This window comes from Sceloporus occidentalis, unplaced genomic scaffold (assembly GCF_023333645.1).
Source record: "Sceloporus occidentalis isolate IW3139 unplaced genomic scaffold, rSceOcc1.0.p SCAF_7, whole genome shotgun sequence".
Lineage (NCBI taxonomy): Eukaryota > Metazoa > Chordata > Lepidosauria > Squamata > Phrynosomatidae > Sceloporus > Sceloporus occidentalis.
In genome coordinates this window covers 7,461,276-7,482,855 of record NW_028316987.1, presented here as the reverse complement: position 1 = coordinate 7,482,855, position 21,580 = coordinate 7,461,276, and the positions used below count along the sequence as shown (strand labels likewise).

Sequence of the window (21,580 nt, the reverse complement as noted above, 5' to 3'; positions counted from 1 at the left end):
TTAGTTTTTGTTCCTTTTCAGATTAAAACAAGTCAAACATCTCAGCCTTCCACATAGGGAAGATGCCCCAATCCCTGTCCCCACCCCATCATTTTTGGTTACTCTGTTCTGTACTTTTTCTAGGAGTAAGCTATGGCCTTTCTCTCTCTCCTTCTCTGTTTTTTTAACTAGTTCAGCTTGTTTCAAAACTGAAGCTCGAACTAATTTTTGTTTAGCAGACTGTGAAATCCTCTACACATTCTGTGCATATTGGCATAGAATACCAACTCAGGAGCCTTGGCAACTGTGCCACCAACTCTTTCTTTCCCAACCAACCAATCAATCAGATGTGACTGGCAAGAACTGGCACTGGGTTGTGAGCCAAGGATGACACAATTGCTCTTGCCTTTTTTACAGTACTGACAAGAAAGGCTTGTGCCTGTAGCCCTTGGAAAGCTGGATAGGTGCAGGTTCCAGTCTGATGAATGCAGACTTTCCTGAGAAGACAAAGGAGAACCCTTCTTCAGTTGCTTTCTAGAGGCTGATGAGACAGTTCATTTTTGCTCAGCCGTTGCTATAAGAAAGAATGCTGTACTGTACTTCCTAATACACAAACATGTCTTTAAGATCACAGACTGCCACATATTTATTGGCAAGCCGTTAAGTCCTTGTTTTTGCCAGGATGTGGCCATCCACATTTGCTGAAGCACAGCATTCTCTCCCCAGCCCCCACACACCCTGACAACAAAATAGTGGGATATTGCACACTTAGCTTTCAGTCAAAGATAAGCATAAGCAAGGAGTGAGCTCTTTTCACAGAAAACTACTTAATTCCCCTAGACCAGGCAATAGCACTATTTTGCTGCCTATGGCGAAAGACCTAAAAGATGCCTGCCCATCCTACGTCTAACCTAGAAAAGAAACCATAGAAAAGTTCTGCTACAAAAGCCTTGGTAAGCTGAACCACCAGCTTATTTCAATGGAGAACCTGACAGATTGTATCATGTCCTAGCTGACATGTGGGGGACTTCATTTTATATCCTGCATTTCCTTCAGTAAGCCCAGGCACTTGGTGGGCATAGCTTTTAGGAAGTGTGTGGATGAGAGGGCAGATGTTCCTTCTCTTCTCTCCTTTACCTTCACAGGCGGTTTACAAACCGCCACTTACGACACGCACCGTGCGTGCTAGGGTTAGGAAGGGGCATGGTAGGGTTAGGAAGAGTTGCCCCTTCCTAACCGGCCCTGGCCCCAACACGCGCGGAGCGTGTCGTAAATGGCGGCGCCCATCCACATGGGTGCCGCCATTTTGACGTCTTGGATGCATAGCGTCCAGACGTGTCACGGCGGAAGTGATGCTGCGAGGGCGCGCTTCACCCCTCGCGGCACCACTTCCATGTTTTGAAAAGGAGCGCCATTTCGGCGCTCCTTTTTCGCTGCGCCGGGAAACCTCACGGTCTGGCCGCTGGGGCTTCCCTCCACAGCGAATGGCGGTGGCGGCAGACTGCCCGCTTGAGGGAGGTCTGTAACGCACCACAGTAACTCTGTGAAGTAGGTCAGTTTGGGAGAGTGCAACGGACTCCAAAGTCACCCATTAAGTGTCATGTCTCAGTGGTGGATGCCACCCAAATCCAACACTAATAATTATTATTGGTCAGTCTTTAACTAATGCACCAAAATGGACTGCACTTAGCCTTATCTTACCTAAGGGCAGGCTTTCACTTTCTCCTCTTGGCCACACATGACTAAATTGTGATGGTTCTTGTTCTTCTTTATAATAGAAAGGAAACAGTGGGTTAATTGTCTACCAGCCAAGCTTGGCAATAAGGTTTTAAGTTTCACTGAGACCTCGAGAATAATCTTCTTAGCATGTCAGCTCCAGACAGTTCCCTGAACTCTGCAGACTCCATGGGTGATGAAAGAGAGAGTCTAATTGCACTACTATAAGCCAGGGGAAAACTGGGAAAGAGGGGGAGGAGGAATGAAGAGAAAAAAATGACCTTTACACAATGGCAAAGAGGTTGCTACAGTCTTTCCTTTATGCCTTCCCTCAAACACTCCCATCCCAGAGGGCCTGAACAGACAGGCCAAAATAAAGCTGCTTCAGGTCACTTTGGAGGTATGCTGTTTAAATGATGCATGCGTCCTAAGAGGTTGGAAGCCATGCCACAGTCATGCTCCAGTCCTAAGGACTGGAGCGCAGCTTTGGCACAGCTTCTGGCCTCTTAAGACGCGTGTATCATTTAAACAGCATACCTCCAAAGTGACCTGAAGCAGCTTTATTTTGGCCTGTCTGTTTGGGCCCTGAGAAACAGGATAATCCAGTACTTGTCAGGCTAACTGAAGTGAAGGACCGCCAATTATCCCCCCCCCCCAATTATGCCTAAACAGACAGTCCAAAATACCATATTTTTCACATTATTATATAGTACTAGTATTTTTTTCAGTACCATAGTTTTGCCCACTGACTACAATTGCACTTTCCTCCCATAGAAATTCACCAAGGACCAGCAGCCTATGGCTCAAGGGCTGGCAGGGCCTTAGGGACCTCCACTTTGAGTAGAACTGGGAGAAACCATAATTCCTTGCATGGATTGGGAAAAAATGGAGAACAAGGAGCTCGAGAAGGATGTGTGGCCCAGCTAGTAGGAAGTAGTTCCTGAGAGATCAGAAGGGCAGGGCAGTGCCCATTTAGCAAATGGGGGGATGAGTTTGTAACAGTTATTTTTTTGGACAATACTTCACAGAATTCCCCCAACCATCATGGCCATTTGCAGGGAGTCTGGGAGAATCTGTTAGCATGGTTAGCATCTGTTAGCCTGTGGAGCCACCTAAAAGATAAACACCTAAAATAGTAGGTAGATAGGTACCACCATGTAAGACAATCTTCTGAATGTTATGGTTATGGAAAGGGGGTACAGCCAGTGATGTATAAGCAAATAAGCTCCAGAGATAATATGCTGAATCCAACAGGTTGCCAATGGTAAAACAGGTCCCTTCCTGGTAGACAGCTGGTCCAAAACACACTGCAGAAATAATCCAATTTGAGACTACTTTAACTGCCCTGGCTCAATGCTAGGTAATTCTGGGAACTGTAGTGCTATGAGACATTTAGACTTCTCTGTCAGAGACCTCTGGTGCCACAACAAACTATAAACTCCAAGATTCCATAGCACTGAGCATGGCAGTTAAAGCGGTCTCAAATTGGATTATTTTTGCAGTGACTCTTGGACTAGTTAGCATCTTAGATACAGTATCACTGTGGATTTCTGTTCCAAATTATAGCGTGTCAATACACTGTAAATACAATGACCTTGTTTGTGTGTCAGTGCACATATGCATAGCACCAAGCAAATATTCATGTGTATGCACACACATACACACTTTGCTAAACATTAGTTATTTTCATTCAGTTTTTTGATTGAAGAAGATCCATTGTCACATGTACTGTGTGGGTTTTTATAGATATAATAAAAATGCCTACTAGGCACATTTTGACACCCCTGATAGGCCCCAAGGAGAAATTGCACTAATTCCATGTAATCCTGACCCGTCTCAACATCCCCACCTCCTGCCTGCTGTTCAGTCCCTGGGCCTCTCACACTTCTTTGTGGCCTCACCTTTGTCCTGACATGGACAGATACCCTGCTGTTTGCAGGTCCAACTCTGGGCCCCTTAACAGGTTGTCTTACGCTGCTGTGTAATTTTCTTAATGGCCAATTTTAACCCCTTCCAGGATCCTTGGAGCCATATTGGTGACAAAGCAGGAGGTACCCTGCATAATTTCCTGGCCCCATTCCACAGTGTCTAAAAACAGATGATGCAATATATGCTTATAAAATCAGTAGTGACAGGTGGGAGAGATGGGGGGATGGGGAAAATGGATTATGGTGAAATTACTCAGCCACTGTCTAAACTCAAGATCATTTCCAGTGACTGAAAGAAAAACCCTTTTTGAAAGTGATTCATTCTCATTACTCAGAAAATAATTTTTTGGCATTACTTGATAATAGTGCGATTTTAGGCTGCATCAATAGAAGTATAATATCTAGATCAAGGGAAGTAATAGTGTCACTCTATTCTGCTTTGGTCAGACCCCACCTGGAATATTGTGTCCACTTCTTGGCACCATGATTCAAAAAGGATGTTGAGAAACTGGAGTGTGTCCAAAGGAGGGCAACTAAAATGGTGAAGGGTCTGGAAACCATGCCCTATGAGAAACGACTTAGGAAGCTGGGGATGTTTAGCCTGGAGAAGAGAAGGTTAAGAGGTGATATGATAGCCCTGTTTAAATATTTTAAGGGATGTCATATTGAGGAGGAAGCAAGCTTGATTTTTCCTGCTTCAGAGACTAGGACCCGGAGCAATGGATGCAAGCTAAAGGAAAAGAGATTCCACCTCAACATTAGGAGGAACATCCTGACAGTAAGGGCTGTTCGACAGTGGAACAAACTCCCTCGGAGTGTAGTGGAGTCTCCTTCCTTAGAGGTCTTTAAGCAGAGGCTGGATGGCCATCTGTTGGGGATGCTTTGATTGAGAGTTCCTGCATAGCAGGGGGTTGGACTGGATGGCCCTTGGGGTCTCTTCCATCTCTCTGATTCTATGATTTTAAACAGTGTTTTTTAAGCTAACTGATGCAGAGCAATTTTTTTCTCTGGCCTGGCCCCATATTTGTTCCCATTGACTACAATTGTTTCCTTCTCTCTGGGATGCTCTCCAGAGACCAGCAGCAGATGGCTCAGGGACTGGAACTGGTCCACAGACCACTACATTGAATAGCAGTGTTTTAAGTGATACCTTTTTACATTCCTTGTTGTTTCCAGTACATTCCCATTGTCTTTTTTTTTTTTAAAAAACCCGAAATTTGGTGAAACATTCCTAACCAGGTGGCTCTAACTGTGACCTTTAATGGTAACTTTTAAAAGGGATAGAAAATGTTACTTGCTATGCAAATAAAGAAATTTTGTTCCAAAATGGAATGCTACTTTTCATATGGAACTTTGTTATACCCTTATTGTATAATTAGTTGCTTGCAACTTCTAACTAATTACTTACCACTTTCTATTTCCAAGCTCTGGTTTTGGGGTTATATCACTTGTGGAAATAATTGACACTGCATCCAAGAGATGCTGCAGTTTCAAAAAGCGAAATAACTTGATAGAATGTAAGCATTTTGCTTGGCTACTGGTCACAATGGCCAGTAGAACAACCTTCATGTCTGCTGTACAGTACCTCCTGTTGTCCTTTCTTTAATAGCTTCTATTTCAATTTCAATGTCTGGTCCATAAGTGTTTCCATCTGTTCTTCTATGTCTCTTTCTCTCTGGCTACATCTGCACTGCAGAAATAATCTAGTTTGACACTGTTTTAACTGCCATGACTCAATGCTATGAAATTCTGGGACCTGTAGTTTTATGAAAAATTTATCCTTCTCTATCAGAGAGCTCTGGTGCCACAACAAACCAGAGGATGGAGCCATGGCAGTTAAAACGGTGACAACCTAGATTATTTCTGCAGTGCAGATGCAGCCTCTGTCTCTACTCTTCTGGTTTCATCTTGCCTTCAGGAACCTATGACCTTCTATTCTATCGCTATTATTTTTACCTTCTAGTCACTTTCGAAGGAACTGCTTCCTTTTGTTGTGCACACCACACCATCTCTTCGTTCTATGGAAGGGAGAGGAAATAGGATTGCCAGTTCAGAAATGTATCCTAACCTTAACCCTCAGGTTTCCAGATCCAAACCCAAGACCTAGGAACAATCTCTGGTGATGTCATTAACTATTATGTACTAACTACACATGCATGAACATGTACGCACATATACATACATGTGAATGTGCACACACACACACACTCTTTATTGTTTGGAAATTAAGACAGAAATCTTAAAGGGGATGTTCCTAGATCAAGGTGAAATGAGAGCATTATTCCTTGTCACTCACTCAGAGAGATGGGATAAGCAACATTCAATCTAACATATTTGTTTCTAGCCAGACGGTGGCTGTAGAGCAGAGTGGTGTGTGTGTGTGTGTGTGTGTGTGTGTGTGTGTGTGTGAACGCTGGGCCACAATGATTGGGAAAAAACGACGAACGTAACTAAGTAAATTCATAGCTGCCTCGATAGTCTTTGTAAATTGCAGCAACAAATGAATTAAGCCTTGCACATCATAGCAAGCAGCTGTTCTACTAGCTGAGGTGGATATTTGTACACGGCCCTTTTTCTATTGTTTAAGCTGAGCCCACCAAACTGGAGAAGTTGAACCTTTGTCTCCCACCTGGAAATAATCCACATGAACTGGAGAGTCAGGGCAAGGCCCTGAGATCTAGCAAACTAGATGAGGAAACATACAGTCAGTGGGCCTGGCTGTATGGCATCCATAGCAAGATTACCAGGAAACCCAGGGCTTAAACAAAATTGTCCCAGGGCTCCTGAATACCACACAGGTGTAGGGGCACTTTTGCCATGTTTTGGGGAGCCTCTGGGCCACTTCAGGCCCAAGAAAGGCTTTTTTCCCCCCCAACAGGAAATAGACAGGAAGGTGGCTTCCAGATCACTTTCTATTAGAAAAACAGCCTGTCTTAGGCCTACAATAAACCAGAAAGGATCAAAAACATTGGGAAATTGCCACTCTCATTCCCAAGGAGGTGTTTGGTGTGGTGAGCATGCAGCATTCCAAGGGTCCTTAGGGATACAATGTGCCCTTCATAACTCCCAACACTTGTCCATTTCTGCTCTCATGCAAAGGGAACCAAAAAGTGGTCTACAGCCTTAAAATGGTCTCCAAAGCTATAGTTTCTGCAGTGCTTAAACTAAAATGCCTCTACTCCCTAGGTTTTACTTCTGGTTTACTTTCTGTTTGTAGAAAATGTATATTCTGGGCCTTAAACAGCCTAGACAGGCTTTTCTCTTGTGAATTGCTTCTCCCTGTCACCTCTCTGGGTACAGCAAGATTCTCAGATGTGTGCCAGCCTTCAAATCTTTGATTATGAGTAGGTGCATTCTAACTTTGTAAAAGTACTGGACAGTTAAATGTTAGAAGTAACAGAATTATAATTTTAATCAACATTTCTGTACTCAGAGATAGGATATTCCTAGATGCCAGCTGTCACGGATCAACACCAAGACATTCCCAACTTGTCTGCTTCCAAAACCCTCCAAGAAGTAATCTGTTCATAGGGATGCCAGGTTGGGTCTGGAACAGGGCTATTGTAACCGTGATGCTCAAAGGATCTTGGAGCAGGTACTGTAAAACCCCTTTAAGTAAGATGAAGATAGCTGTAATTCCTCATCTTCCAAATCCAAACATTCAGCCACAGATATCCCCTCCTAATACAGTTATTTCTTCCCTGGTGGGGCAGGGAGCACAGAGGAGTGCCCAACTTTGTTCAAAATTGGCACCTGCACGCCCCTTCTCTTCTCTGGTGGGGCAAATGATCGTAATTGGAAGGGGACAGCTGTGGCTGAAAGCTGGGGTTTGGAAGGTGAGGGAAGCCAGATACTTTCATCCCACTTGATGGAGCTTTACATCATCTTACACAGAGATTTGTTAAGTCCCATCCCAGATCCCTTCAGGCAACCTTACTGTTTGGCCACTGTGAGTAGACTAAACAACAGACTATTGTGGCACCTTAAAAAGAAATAGTTAGTTGTGGCACAGGCATTGATAGGTCAGTGGTTATTGGATGCCCACAGATATTGTACCTGACTTGCAAATTGCCATACTTTAAAAAGAAGTTACAAAGGGAGACCCCAGTGTGAGTACAGCTACTGATTCAGAAATCACTTTTAGATTTGATACTATCAGACTTTGGCTGATAAATGAAGGGAGTGCCCATCTCACCAAAGAAAGTAATTGTTCCTTTAGGTGTTAATGTGTACGCTATTCATCTTGCTGTTCCAATTCATTACCAGTTGGGTGTGAGCCCCACCCACTCTGCTCTTTTTGACTGGGTCACTTTTGTGCTCAACATAATCATCTCTTGTATTGCTTGGCCTTTTGGCCTCATGTTGTGAAAACATTTCTCCACCCCACCTCCTTCTTTCTGTGTTCACAGTGCATAATAAACCGATCCACTAAAGGATACCACTTCATGCCACAATAAATGTGTTTGCTTTTACAAAAACTCTTCTGTTGTTTTGGCTCTAACAAAGAAACACAGTTACCCTTCTTGAATCTGACCATAAAGGAAAGGCTGATCTATAAGGATAATTGGGTCAGGCTAAAACAACAACAACACCCAATTTTCTAAGTTCTGATAAATATAAGGAATTTGGTCTCCTGCCTTTCCCTGATCAACACAGACTCCAATGTTCATTTTTTCCAGTTCTGGGAAGCCTAGGTTGGAGAGTAAGAGATGAGTGCAATCTTCTATACTACCAGTTGAACCATGTATTCTTAACAAGAACCACAGTCAGCATTCATATACATTTTGTCCGCATATACATTTTGTCTGGATCTTGACTGCAAAGCCTTTACTGCAATCCATTTGAGGACACAGGGGCTAAATCAGCCTTGACCTCTATCTTTGGGAAAAATACAGCTGCGACTCATTATAGTAGGGAGTCATTCAGTCCAAGAATTGTATTGGGGGGCAGATGAAAAGTGCTCGGGGGCTAGAGAGAGCTGGCAAGCCCATTGGCTGTGCCCAGGATATATTTACATTGTTGATGTTGTTGTTGTGCCTTAAAGTTGTTTCCAATTTATGGCAACCACAAGGCAACTCTATCAAGGGTTTTCTTGGCAAGATGTATTCAGAGAAGGTTTGCCATCGTCTTCCCCTGAGGCTGAGAGAGTGTGACTTGTCCAAAGTCACCCAGTGGATTTCATGGCCAAGCGGGGAATCGAACTCTGGTCTGCAGAGTCATAGTCCAACACTCAAACCATTACACCATGCTGGCTGTCTTTGGCAAATTCTATGCATTTTCTAACCACTTGCCCATAGTTTTTACATATTAAAAAGGGATCTTTTTTAAAAAAGTGACACTTCATTGATATTAAAGCAGCTGCATTCTGCTGGCACGGGAACCCTTTCACAGCTAACTATCTCTTATAATCTCACAGAATCTTGCAATATGAGGTGAAATCTAGGCCTAAATTTATATGTCCCACGTAGCTTACACCAGTGCTATTCAAAGTGCTGGTCCACAAACTATTGGCTTCGAGACTGTGGTGTGTTCCCAGGAAAGAAAGAGACAGTTGGAGTCAATAGGCACAAATATTATACCAGTCCCTGGCTCATGTGGGGGGGGGGGGGGGAGGAGATGATTACATTTGGTCTCCCACATAAAACAGCATAGAAAGGACTTGCCTACACAACTTTTAATACTACTGTGTCCATATGTGCAATGTGGAATGGAGAGTTCCTAAGTCAAAATGTTTATGCTCTCTTAACGCTGAAGAAATGGTAACAGTAGTTTTAAAAAGGGGGTTTATATTTGTGGCACTTACTTTTCTCCCACTACCACCTCTAGTAAGAAGATTTTATAGGTGTGTGTGTGGGGGAGTGTTTTATTCTTTCAACCCCTTGAAAATTTTTGTTGTGCATCCTGGGTAAAGAGAGACAAAAGAAATACACAGACACTGACCATGGAAAGTAAAGTCTTAATAGCTCTTTTTAAAAGCACTGTATTGTTTATCTCCAGCCTCACACCTCAATTAGACATTATGTCCATGAGCAAAAAACTGTATGCGAAAGCATGCAGAGGCCTTTTGCTGAATCAAACAATTAACCACAATGAAGTGCAATACAAATAGAACTGCCTGAAATTCAAATCAGTAGATGGATTTGTCATAGGACGTTATCACACGGGAGGAATGTCTCCCAATTTCGAAAGAAAAGCAAGTGGGGCCAATTTGGAAATGAACGCAAGTACATGGATGGTTTTCACACCACGGAAGAACACAGTGCTCATATTAAAGCCAAAGCAGTGTGAATGCAAAAGAAATTATCATATGAGTACGTACCCATCGTAATCTAGAATTCGAATTAGCATCCCTGCAAATGCGCAGTGAGGGCAGAATCAGATCGTGAACTTTTTACACTTCTGGCAGGCTTGCTTCCAGTTTTGCCTTGTTTGACATTATTTGTTCATTCACTATCCTTTATTCAAAAAAAGTCCAAAGTAACCTTCTACTTGGTTTGAGCATTGGGTTATGACTCTAGAAGGATGGGATCGAATCCCACTGGGTGACCTGTTACAAGTCACACTCTCTCAGCCTCCTCAGAAAATGGCAATGACAAACCTGAATAAATCTGCCAAGAAAACCCTGTCACAGGGTCGCTCTAGGGTTGCTTTACGTTGGAAACAACTTGAAGACAAATTTCACTGTTCTGGCCCCTTTGTTCCCAGAGGGAGCAGCCAGGGAACAAAGGAGAGAAAATTGCAGCCAGCAAAGGAGCTTGGGAACTGTAGTCTGATTTAAATGAAGGCAATCCAAGGACAACTGAGACATGCATTTCATACCTGGCAAATTTGAATTGAGCACAACTTTGGAGTGGAACAGGATTTGTAAATACTCTGTTTCCCCGAATTTACCCATTTCTTGGTTAACCCTGGATTGGGTTCAAATTGACTTAGCATTGCCTTCGATTACGTGTGCTCTCGTGAAAAAATGTAAACTCCCATGAATGCACCCAGGATCACACTGTATTAACCTTCCAAGTTCTTCCGTGTGATAAATCTGCTGCCAGAGGCATCATCTGGAAATGGATTTCTTCCTGCAGGCTTCACATTTCCCTACTTAACCTAAATACCCTATGGGTACCATATTCTGTCTGATCCTGGAAGCTAAGCAGGGTCAGCACAGGTTACTTCTTGGATGGGAGACAGCCAGTGCATACCTGGTGCTGTAAGCTATATTTCTGAGGAAGGAACTGGCAAAGTGACCATTGAGAATTCCTTGCCTAAGAAAATTCTATGTAACTCATGGGCTCACCATAAGTCAACAGGTGACTTGAAGGCACACAGACACAAACAAACACACTCTTAACCTAATGTGCAAGCCCTGATGCAGATAAATTTAGTCCTAGAAAACAAAGCCCTCTGGGCTGGGTAGGAGAGCACACATATATGGCAGAGAGAGAGAGACAGAGAGAATAAGCAAAATTCTACTATTAAGTTATTAACACTATGGGAGGCCTGAACTGAAACATGTGCTTCAAAAACGAGCTGGGACATGCTTCTAAAATCACTAGAGGGTTTAGCTTAGCGCTTACATTGTCAGCAGCAGACAGCTGCGAAATGGAATTCTTAGGACTCCAGAGTCTGACTGCAGTGGGGAAACGTAGGGAGGGTGGGACAGAATGTGAGCAATTAGGGCCTGAAACAAGTTTGAATGGGTAGGGTGCGGAAAGACTTGTTTGTCTTTCCTTTCCCCTTTTCTTGCCTGTACTATTTTATTCTACCCTCAAGGGAGCTATCCTCAGGGCTATGTATAACATTGTAGCTCTGCAGTTTGGTGAATGGATTTGACTATTCCAAAAAAAGAAAAAGAAAGAAAGAAAGAAAGAAAGAAAGAAAAGAAAGAATCCTACATCATGGGAGGATACAAAAATGTACTGCCTTTGTTTATTTTGCATGCTTGTAGTGTGTTCCTACTAGCTATTTGGGGAGCTATGCAGTGTATGGAGGTGGCTGACTATTGAAGTTCTACTCATTCTCCTCTCTGGCTTTTTGGATTTCACTATATATTTTTTTAAACTTACCATCACAGCCCAAAGGACTCAAAACACACTATTTTTTTTTAAAGGAGAGAATAAATCCAAAGGTTTTCAGGATCAAGTACTGTCTGCCCTTGCCTTATGCGGGCGATCCGTTTCGGACCCCCCCCCCCCCCAAGTAAGGCAAAAAGCATGTATGCTCAAGCCCCATTACATATAACGGGGCTTGTGCATGCTGCAAGGATGTGCACGCGCACTACAGGCACGCGCACCATTATTCCAACCTCTTGTCAGCTTCCGTGGAAGCTGGAAGCCACCTATAATGAGCTCGTGTATGGCTCACTGTATCATTGTGCTTGTTCCAAGTGTAGAATGCGCACACAGCCCTGGGTTGACATTGGAAGTGCCTCATTCTTTTCATTACCTTCTCAGTGACAATGGGTGGGGAGGACAGCGTGAGACTGGTGGGTGATTCTGAATGCTTCTTGTGCTTCTGTTTAGGCCGTTCCTTGTCCTTCCGACTCTGCAAAACAAAAAAAGACCAAGAAGATTTTCCTCCTTTCGAAAGCAGGTGAGAAAGGCAATCTGTAATGCAAGGGTGGGCAAAGTAGAGCCTTCAGAATGATGTTGGTCTGCAACTTCCAGCCTTTTTCACTGCTGGTTATGCTGGCTAGGGTGAGCTGTAGATCAGCAGCATCTACTTTGCTTGCCCCACAGAAAGGGTGCAAATAGGTTGGGGCAAAATGAGAGCATGGCTCCCAAATAAGAATTCTGTCCTTCCCCCATGCAATTTCCCTTCAGTTCCAAAAATTCTAGTACTGCAGTCAGTGGAGCATCTAGAAATACAGTTTAGGCCTCCAAAGAAAAAGAGCAGTCCATTTTACCAAAGGAATGTGAACGCAGCAAATATAAGGGTTTGAGGTCTGAATGATTTTCAATAGCTCACTCTCTGCAATGCTAGAAGTTTGGGGACTGAAGAACAATTTCATTTCTAGGGTGGATTCAAATTTGGTGGGGCAAGTCCTCATTTTGTCCCCCTGCCACAAAGAAAAGACATTGCACAAGAATTAGTGTCAAAAGCATGCTCAGAAACCATGCATTTTTCCACCAACTATTCAGTGTTCTCCTTGAAAGCAGCTGTCTGAGTTACCCCTCCTCCAGCTGCAGGCAACATCTGGCACACAGAAAGCTGACAGAAGAGGACCCACAACTCCATATCAGGTTCAGATATGGATTAACTAGAAATGTATGTTATAACAAGCAAGAAAAGCAAGGCCCTCCAGCCATTCCCTAAGAACTCCTTCTCTTGGCTCAGTTTCACCAGAAGTATCCTTGCTTTTCTATTTGCTAAACATAACAAAACAAAACAACATAATTCCTCCCCTAAACACCAAGCCAAGGCACCTTTTGATGTCTAAAAGTTTCAGTATTATGATTCCAAATAAAATAACCTAATAGTTCTGCATAGATCTGCTTATTTTGTGGCATAACATGCACGTGGGAATGGAGAGAAGAAGGAATGTTTAAAGCCCCATCCTGTGAACCACTGGAAAACCTGGTCACCAACCACAGATTGCATATGTTTGCTACCACAGGTACTGATATGTGCTTTTTATTTCCTTTTAAAACTAATGAAATAGCATGTTAACAATCTGTACCAGATATCAAAATTCTACCCTTGTGCAGTGCGATTTGTTGAAGACCATCCTTTTCAGAGAAGCTTTCCCAGGCATTGCGTGACTATTATTTATTACTTGACGCTTTTAATTTGTTGCCTGCTTTACTTTATTGTACCCTTTCTTGTATTGTTATGTATTATATATATGTATTATGCTATTATTTCTTAGATTGTACGCCATGGGCTGGTTTACTTTATTTGTATAACGCTGTAAACCTACAGCGCTATACAAATCAAGCATAATAATAATAATAATAATAATAATAATAATAGAAATGTAGAACCCACCTAGCCCTATTGAAGCTGCAACAGGAAAGACAGCAGAACAGCTTGACATAACCATATGAGACTGTCTGAAAGCACCTTAATATTTCAACATAGGATATATTCAAAGCAGGACTAGGGAAAATTATTTTTAAATAAAATCCTGAAAACTCCCAGTGCTGGGTGGGGGAATTCTGGTTCAAAAACATACTGATTCAAAAGTTGTATTGAATAAACTGCATCTGGTATCTCCTGTGCAGCCCTTTGGATTAAAGAAGAGTCATTATGATTGGTTCTGCCCTGTTTCCTGGCTCACCAGGATAGCCTTGTTTAAAAGAAAACCTGCCCAGTTTTAAGATCTATGGGGGAGGACTTCCTCACTGTCCCACTGCCTTTGGAGATTCAAAAAGGAAGATATTCTCAGTGGTTTTTCTGAGACTTGTACTTACTGCCAAAGTTGGCAAGGTTGGCACCTTCTCTGCAGTCCTGTCCGCAGGTTTCTGACTTATGATAGGCTGACCCTATCATGGGGTTTTCTTACCAAGATTTGTTCAGAAGGGGCCTTTGCCTTCCTCTGAGGCTGAGAATGTGCAACTTACCTAAGGTCACTTGGGGCTTCCCATGGTTGAGTGGGGATTTGAACCCTGATCTCGAGAGTCCTACTCCAATGCTCAAACCACTATACCATGCTGACTCTTGGTCAACAAGCAAGAACCTCTTTATTCAGGGAGGCCGTAGCCTTATAAGGCAGCCTGCTGTTGAAGAAGGTCTCACTGGTTGATCCTGGCCTTCTTTTTTTATCATTGTGGTTTAATTGTAGTTTTAATATATTTGTATTTATTCATTTTAATATTATGTATTTAACCAATATTTTGATTTTAGTGTATACTACTGTTACAACTTATTAACTGCTTGCTCTCTTTTTTTGCAGAAAGATTGGGTATAAAAGGGAAAAAGGGAGTGAGGGAGGGAGGGCATACCAGGGCTCAGATGTCTATGGTCCAAAACACACTTCAGAAATAATTCCGTTTGAGACCACTTTTAACTTCCCTGGCTCAATGCTAGTTTATTGTGGCACCAGAGCCCCACCTTCTGGCATCCTGTTTGGACCAAAACCAAGGTATAACAGCCTTACACTGCCCTTAAAAAGTTACCTATTACTCAAGATCTTCTAGGAACATCCCGTAGCCCTTTGTTCCAACTCGCAGTGACTGTCTGCATCGGCATACCATTGCGCCATCCAGCACATCTGCCACTGCTGGAACTGCTCCTTCTGAGGTCAGAATGAGATGCTGAGCTTTGAGACCATTGCTTGACACATTGTTCTGACCTCAGAAGTGAATGACTTGCAATGGTAATGGCAGATGCACCAGGCAACTCAACAGCATGCCAGTGCAGACAGATGCTGCAGCATGGGAACATATGAGTACTTTCAATTTACTAACCAGAAATTATTTGCTAATTACATCAGAAAGTAAAAAAATGAAATTTCAAATCAAATCAATTAAAGGAGGAAATGGAGAACAAGAATACCAAACTATGAAAATTAATGAAGCATTTGTTGAATTTTTAACTCTATTTATAAATTGACTCGCACCAGTGAATTTCACACTATTTTTTTAGGAAAACTGTCCCTCCAAATTAACTTCTCCAAATACTTCTCCTTTAATGAATTCCACAATGCAATTAAAGAGAAAATCAAACCACATAAGGCCCCAGGCCCAGATGTGTTTATAGGAAATATTGGGCTGGTACACATGGGAAGGAAGCGGCAAGGCGGTGCCAATTCTAGGGTTCCATAGCGCACAGCAACCACACGCTCCAGAACCCTAGTCTGTATGGACGCTGGCATCATGGCGGCCTCCTGTCTACACAGGGCCTGCCATGATGACGACACTGCCGTAGAGCAACCAGACATTGCTAGCAGGAAGTGGCGTCATGGCGGTGCCCCTTCCTGCTTGCGACACTGCAAAAAAAGCTGCCTTTAGGCGGCTTCTTTTTTGCTGTGCATTATTGCCCCATGGTTTGGTTGTTGTGGAAACACTGCGCAGCAAAGAGGGGTGGCATTTTGCCACCAGTGTGTAATGGCCCATTATCAAGTATATAAAAACAAGCATCCCCCTCTCTTACCTCAATTCATTTAGCACCATCCTTTTGGGAAATGAAATTCCAACATCTTGGGGAAATGCCCAAATTGTGCTAGTACAAAAACAAGACAAGATCCATCCCAAACTAATTTGTATCACCCAATCTCTTAGATTAAACAGGATGCCAAAATGTTTACGAGTATTCTAGTGGAAAGATTTGGTGGCCTAACTAGGGAGTATGTTGAGGGTGATCAATTTGGATTTATTCACAACAGACAAATTTCTGGTCCTATAAGAAGACTGACCAACATAATTATAGTAACACCAGCAGAATCAACCTAATAACATGTCTATTGTGAAGTTGAAGGCTTATTTGGTGCCACAAAATTGTTTGATAATTTAGAACTGAAATTTCTTCAGAAAGTAGGTTTAAAAAATGCATAAAGAGAATCAGTTTCTATCAGTTCTAAAAGTGTTGTAACAATTAAGGCACTTTTCCCCATCTTAATAGACTAGACACAAAATAGCCTGTTCAGGTATTCAGGGCCACAAAATAGAAGAAAACAAATGGCATTGTATGCAAAAGGTAAGAAATCTTTGGAATAACTAGTATTTTGCATTGCTAGAGCAAATAAAAACTGTAAGATTACTGGCAAAAACTACTAATGCAGTTTATTCACAGAGGGACAAAAGACTAGGGTTCAAAAAGCTATTTTCTACAACTACAACAAAAATCAGGATGCTTAAGTACTCCCTCACCATGAGCATTACTACCCAAGCCTATGAGATTAGACAACTCACTAGATGATGATGGAGGGATTCAATTCAAACCTGGCTCCCACTGGTAATGGATGACTCAGATTTAAATAAGCTACCAGTTTTGACCTTTTTAACGTTATCACTGAGTTCAAAAATTGGAGCCCCTATCTAAGAAATACATTTAAAATCTGGAAAAACTGGAAAACCATTATGCCCTTCCTAAATTATGCAGTTTTACTGTGCAGATAAACTGACGTATTACAGGAGCTGGAAAGATACTGTTTACCCCCACGCCACAACTCAGAGGTTATTTACAATCCCTTCTCCAAAAAGCAGTATACAGATTCAAAACCGTCTAGGTGACACATACCATGTAATTGGTTACAAAAATTCCAAGTAATTTGTTTCCCATCACAAAGAAAGATTAAAATTATTGCTCTATAACCCCTCCCCTTTCAGAACTTAAATGTTAGTAAACCACATGGAATTAAATATCTGGTCACCAAAATACAGTATATGACATACGTGAACTAGAATCAAATATGTACAAATATACTTGTGCATTCAGTCTTGGCCTGTACCAAGAAGCATGTGTATAAATTAATCCACAGATGGTACAACATACCAATCAGTGTTAGCTGTACTACTTCAAACATTTCTTCCTTGTGTTGGAAATGCCACTCAGAGGTGAGTATGTACAGTCGGCCCTTCTTATACACAGATTTGTTATACATGGAATCAAGCATACATGGTTTGAAAATATTTTTAAAAAAGTATAAATTTCAAATATCCAACCTTGATTTTCCATTTTTTATAAGGGACACCATTTTTCTATGTCATTATATCTAATGGGACTTGAGCATACACGGATTTTGTTATACACAGGGGATCTTGGAACCAAACCCCAGCGTATAACAAGGGTCCACTGTATTTACATATGAGGGGCACTGCCAAGCTACCTTTCCATTTTGGAACACAATCTTTAAGGATATTTCTGAGATGACCAGTCAGATATAGTGTATCCCATTCCCCAGCCAGGATCTACTTCATTTGCCAAAAACAATAAAGACCTTTAACATAAAAACAAAACAAAACAAAAACAAAAAAACAAAGAATTTTTTTGCTTAGCGGTGAAATTGGAAATAGTTAAGAACTAGAAATAAGCCAATCTGGCGTAATGGTTGACTATGGGCCCATATAGACAGGCCAAAATAAAGCTGCTTAGACACCAGATCCCATCTGATCCCTTCTGATCTTGGTAGCTAAGCAGGGTCAGCCCTGGTTAGTATTTGGATGGGAGCCTGCCAAAAAATACCAGTTCCTTCCTTCAGGGGAAGGAACTGGCAAAACCACCTCTGCGTACTTGTTGCCTAAGAAAACCCTATGAAATTCATGGGTTCACCATAAGTCACAAGACAACGTAAAGGCACATACACACACAATTTGAAGTGTTGTGTTAACCTATAAAACCTAAGATGAGAGTATTTGAAGGATCATCTTTTCCTCATATGAATCTGGCTGTTCTTTAATTCACAACAGTCTTGTTTCACATGCCTATCATTTGTAATGGACAGTGACAGGGTCTTATCCAATACAGCAATCTATAGTATAACTCCATCCCTAGTATATTAAACTTCACAACCTTTGTGAGTTGTATAGTTATTCTTTTATTGATATTTTTATTGTAGTTTTATTTTATAACTATTTTGTACCACTTTTTGACATTTCAATTGGTTATTTTAAACTGTTATTATATTTCATGAAGACGCCTTTACAGTCCTACCTGGAAGTTTTAAATAAAAATAATAAGGAATATGCACATATACATACTTATTTGGTTAATTTATAAACATCACAATATTGTGCTTTTCTTGGATCATGCATTTTGATGCAACATTTTAGGTTGCTATCGTATATTCAATCAGTGTCATTCAACTCTGTGGGTACTCACTTCTAAACAGACATGCATAGGATTGCATTCTTAATATTTTTCTGTGCGCCAGGGATTTGAATAATGTGGCCTTCTATCTGTCATTGGATTGCAAATCCCACCAACTTTCACTAGCAAGGCCAATGGTTAGAAATGCTGGGAGTTACCATCTGACAACATCTGGAAGGCTGTATGATTTCCATCTCAGCTACCAAAAGACACATAAAATGTTATTTTGCATGAACAAGAAATATAAGATCCATTCAAACCAAGTACTTCTTCATTTAAAAGATTGTATGTACACATTATAAATCAGTTTTAAGATTCTCTACCCCCCAAAAAATGAAATTATAATTTTATAAATGACAGCGCTGGTTTCCAGAAATTCCAGCTGACACCAGTGCAGTCCTGTCCTGTGTAAATGCAAATTAAATCCCGCTGAGCTCAGTGAAGCTTAATCTTAAATAAGTACACCCGGGCTTTCAGCCCTAAATTAATTTTGTATTAATACTAATTTTATACTAAAAAATAAACACCTTTCTGTGGCTTACTGGCCAATTGCTTTTTAAAATGTCTCTAATTGATAAATGGTGCAATTGTTTTTAGGTCTGAACCACACTGCAGAAATAATCCAGCTCGAGGCTGCTTTTAAACTGCCTTGGATCAATGCCAGGGAATTTTGGGAACTATAGTTTTGTGAGACAATACTGGTGCCACAATAAACTACAATTCTCAGGATTCCCTAGCACTGAGCCAGGGCAGTTAAAGCAGTCTCAAACTGGATTATTTGTGCAGTGTGTTTTGGACCCTAGACTTTACTGTCCTTTGCTGCGATTATCTTTTGACGTAGAGAAAGTGAGAGGAAGACGGAAAGAGAACACACAAAATTCTAATGTGAACAGATGCAATTTTGAAGATCCACCTTACAGCTTATTATCTGTCAAGTCACACAGCGTAAGGTGACACAAAACATCTGGATCTTCTTCTTGGCCTCTCACAAGATGGAAACATTGCGGTATCATTTCAAACATGCCAACTACAACACGTGAATATGAAACTTGAAGGCTGGCATAACATCACAGATGGGATGGGGATTGGTTTTGAAAGCATCTGGTACAAATATGCACGCATCTCTATTGACTGTCACTTAGCCCACACTCCTCTTCTTTCTACCCTCCAAAAAGCAATTACTAATTTTAAATTCTCTACGAATTCTGAGAGAAAAGTGGGCCGTGCAAACAAACAAAGAAATGCAAAACACTGAGTTTGGATGTTGTTTCTTTCTTCTCACACACAAGAAACATGTATCTTGAGATTCTAGTGGCAGGATCTGGGAAGCACACTGGAAATCTACTCAACCAGTCTGTATTGTCAAGTAGATTCCTTCATCCACTGAGGATTCCCAAGGGCTTACTTTCCTTTCCCTCTGAATTTTTCTCTCTTCCACTGCCTCCTCCTCCACTCCCTGACCCAGAAATACATTTCACACATAGAGAAAGAACTGTTGTTTACATATGTCTTGTCTTCTTTTCCCTAAAGTCTGTTTCCTTCGCCTTCTAGAGTTGGGAGCAGCCTGTCATTTTTTTTACAAGAAGGGATTTAACAGTTTGTTAGGAGGAAAATGACATGGCTAGTTCTTTGAAAGAAAGGGCCACCCCTACCTTCCCGACTGTCCAAACTCCTTTGCAGCAGAAAACTCCCTGGGGACGATGCCTGGATTTGCAAATGGCATTGGGGTTGCCAAGTTCATCTCACTGCCCAAAGTTCACCAACCGGAAGAAAGTCTTTTCTTGCCACCCAACAATAGGAGTTTCTCCAGCAGCTGGGGGCATGGGGGTGGCATTTGGGTAGGCACAGGAAAAGCCAGATAGTTAATGAGAAGAAGAAAGAAAAGAGAGGAAAAAAGGGGGGAGGGAGAGAAAGGAGGAGGAGAAGGAAAGGAACAAGGGGGAAAAGAGGGGGGAAACACTCTTGCCTTGCAAGCAAAGGGAAGGCGGTGCCCACATTGCGCACACTAACTTGTAGATCTTCAACGTCAGGGCTAGTGAAATAGGATCCCTTCAGATGCCAGAGAGGGCCTTGCCCACAAGATCCTCCCTAGTTTACCCACCTCCCAACTCCCATTGCAACTGTGTGGGCACGGCAGCCAAAGCAGAGCACATTGGCAAGGAAGTGGGAATAGGTCTGGCTGAGGACAGGCTCAAACTCAGCACTCTGTATAGAGCAAGGCTTCTCCCCATATACAGGCATGTGCAGCATTGGTTGCTGTTGTTGTGTGCTTTCAAGTCGTTCCCGACTTAGGGCGAGCCCAAAGCAAATCTGTTATGGGTTTTGTTTTGGTATTTGTTTTGTTTGTTTTTTTGCAAAATTTGTTTAGAGGAAGTTTGCCATGGCCCTCCTCTGATGGAGTGTGACTTGACCATGGTCACCCAGTGGGTTTCCATGGTCGAGTGGGCATTCGAACCCAAGTCTTCCAATGTGCTAGTTCAGCACTCAAACCACTACGCCACGCTGATAGTTATGTGCAGAATACAGGGCATAATTTCAGCCACAATTCATCACTAGAACATGCATCTGAAGAAGTAGGCTGAAGTCCACCAAAGCTCATTCTATCAACTTTTTTCTTTCCGTGAGTCTCAAAGGTGCTGCAAGATCCCTTTGCAGACTAGAATACTGTCTTGAAACATGGTAAGTAATGGGAAGGATGGCAGTGCCTCTGAGTATGGGCAAAATAATTCCCCCTTTTCTCCTCACACTATCTTTCCCCTCATTCTTGTGATCTTGTCTTTGTGTTTCTCTCTCTCTCTGTCTCTCTCTCTCTCACACACACAGGTACATATAGGGGACATCTCAGCCCTGAAGCATACAGAATTATATTGAAGAATGTCTCTGAGCATGTGCAGACATTATTCAGTTCTATAAAAATATCAACAAATGAATACGATATGGTGCTCATTTCACAGGAAATGACTTTAAGACACTTGTGTCATAATTTCAGCTCTGGGTACTTCATATATTGCTGGCATGGTGAGGTATTCCAAGCTGTGATATAGCAGAATGGATAGTCCTCAGGGTACCTACTAGACTAAAGGGTTTTGAACTTGCCTCCCAAAATGTTTGGACCTGCCACAGGCACACTTAATTGAGAGGTGCTGTTTTATTGTTAATTTTATAGTATGTCTTCCAGTTACAAACTGATCATGGGGTTTTCTTTGCAAGATTTG

At 41.9% G+C, this 21,580-nt stretch overlaps 1 protein-coding gene across 2 annotated transcripts in view; it reads right to left on the bottom strand.

Moving 5' to 3' along the window:
- Positions 1-21,580, bottom strand: part of MLLT6 (MLLT6, PHD finger containing) — a 113,791-nt gene that overhangs the window by 41,972 nt on the left and 50,239 nt on the right. For both annotated transcript variants that reach the window (XM_089531796.1, XM_089531797.1), the window contains exon 8: positions 12,063-12,161. In XM_089531796.1, the coding sequence (XP_089387922.1) occupies positions 12,063-12,161 (99 nt within the window). The remainder of the gene's footprint in view (positions 1-12,062; positions 12,162-21,580) is intronic.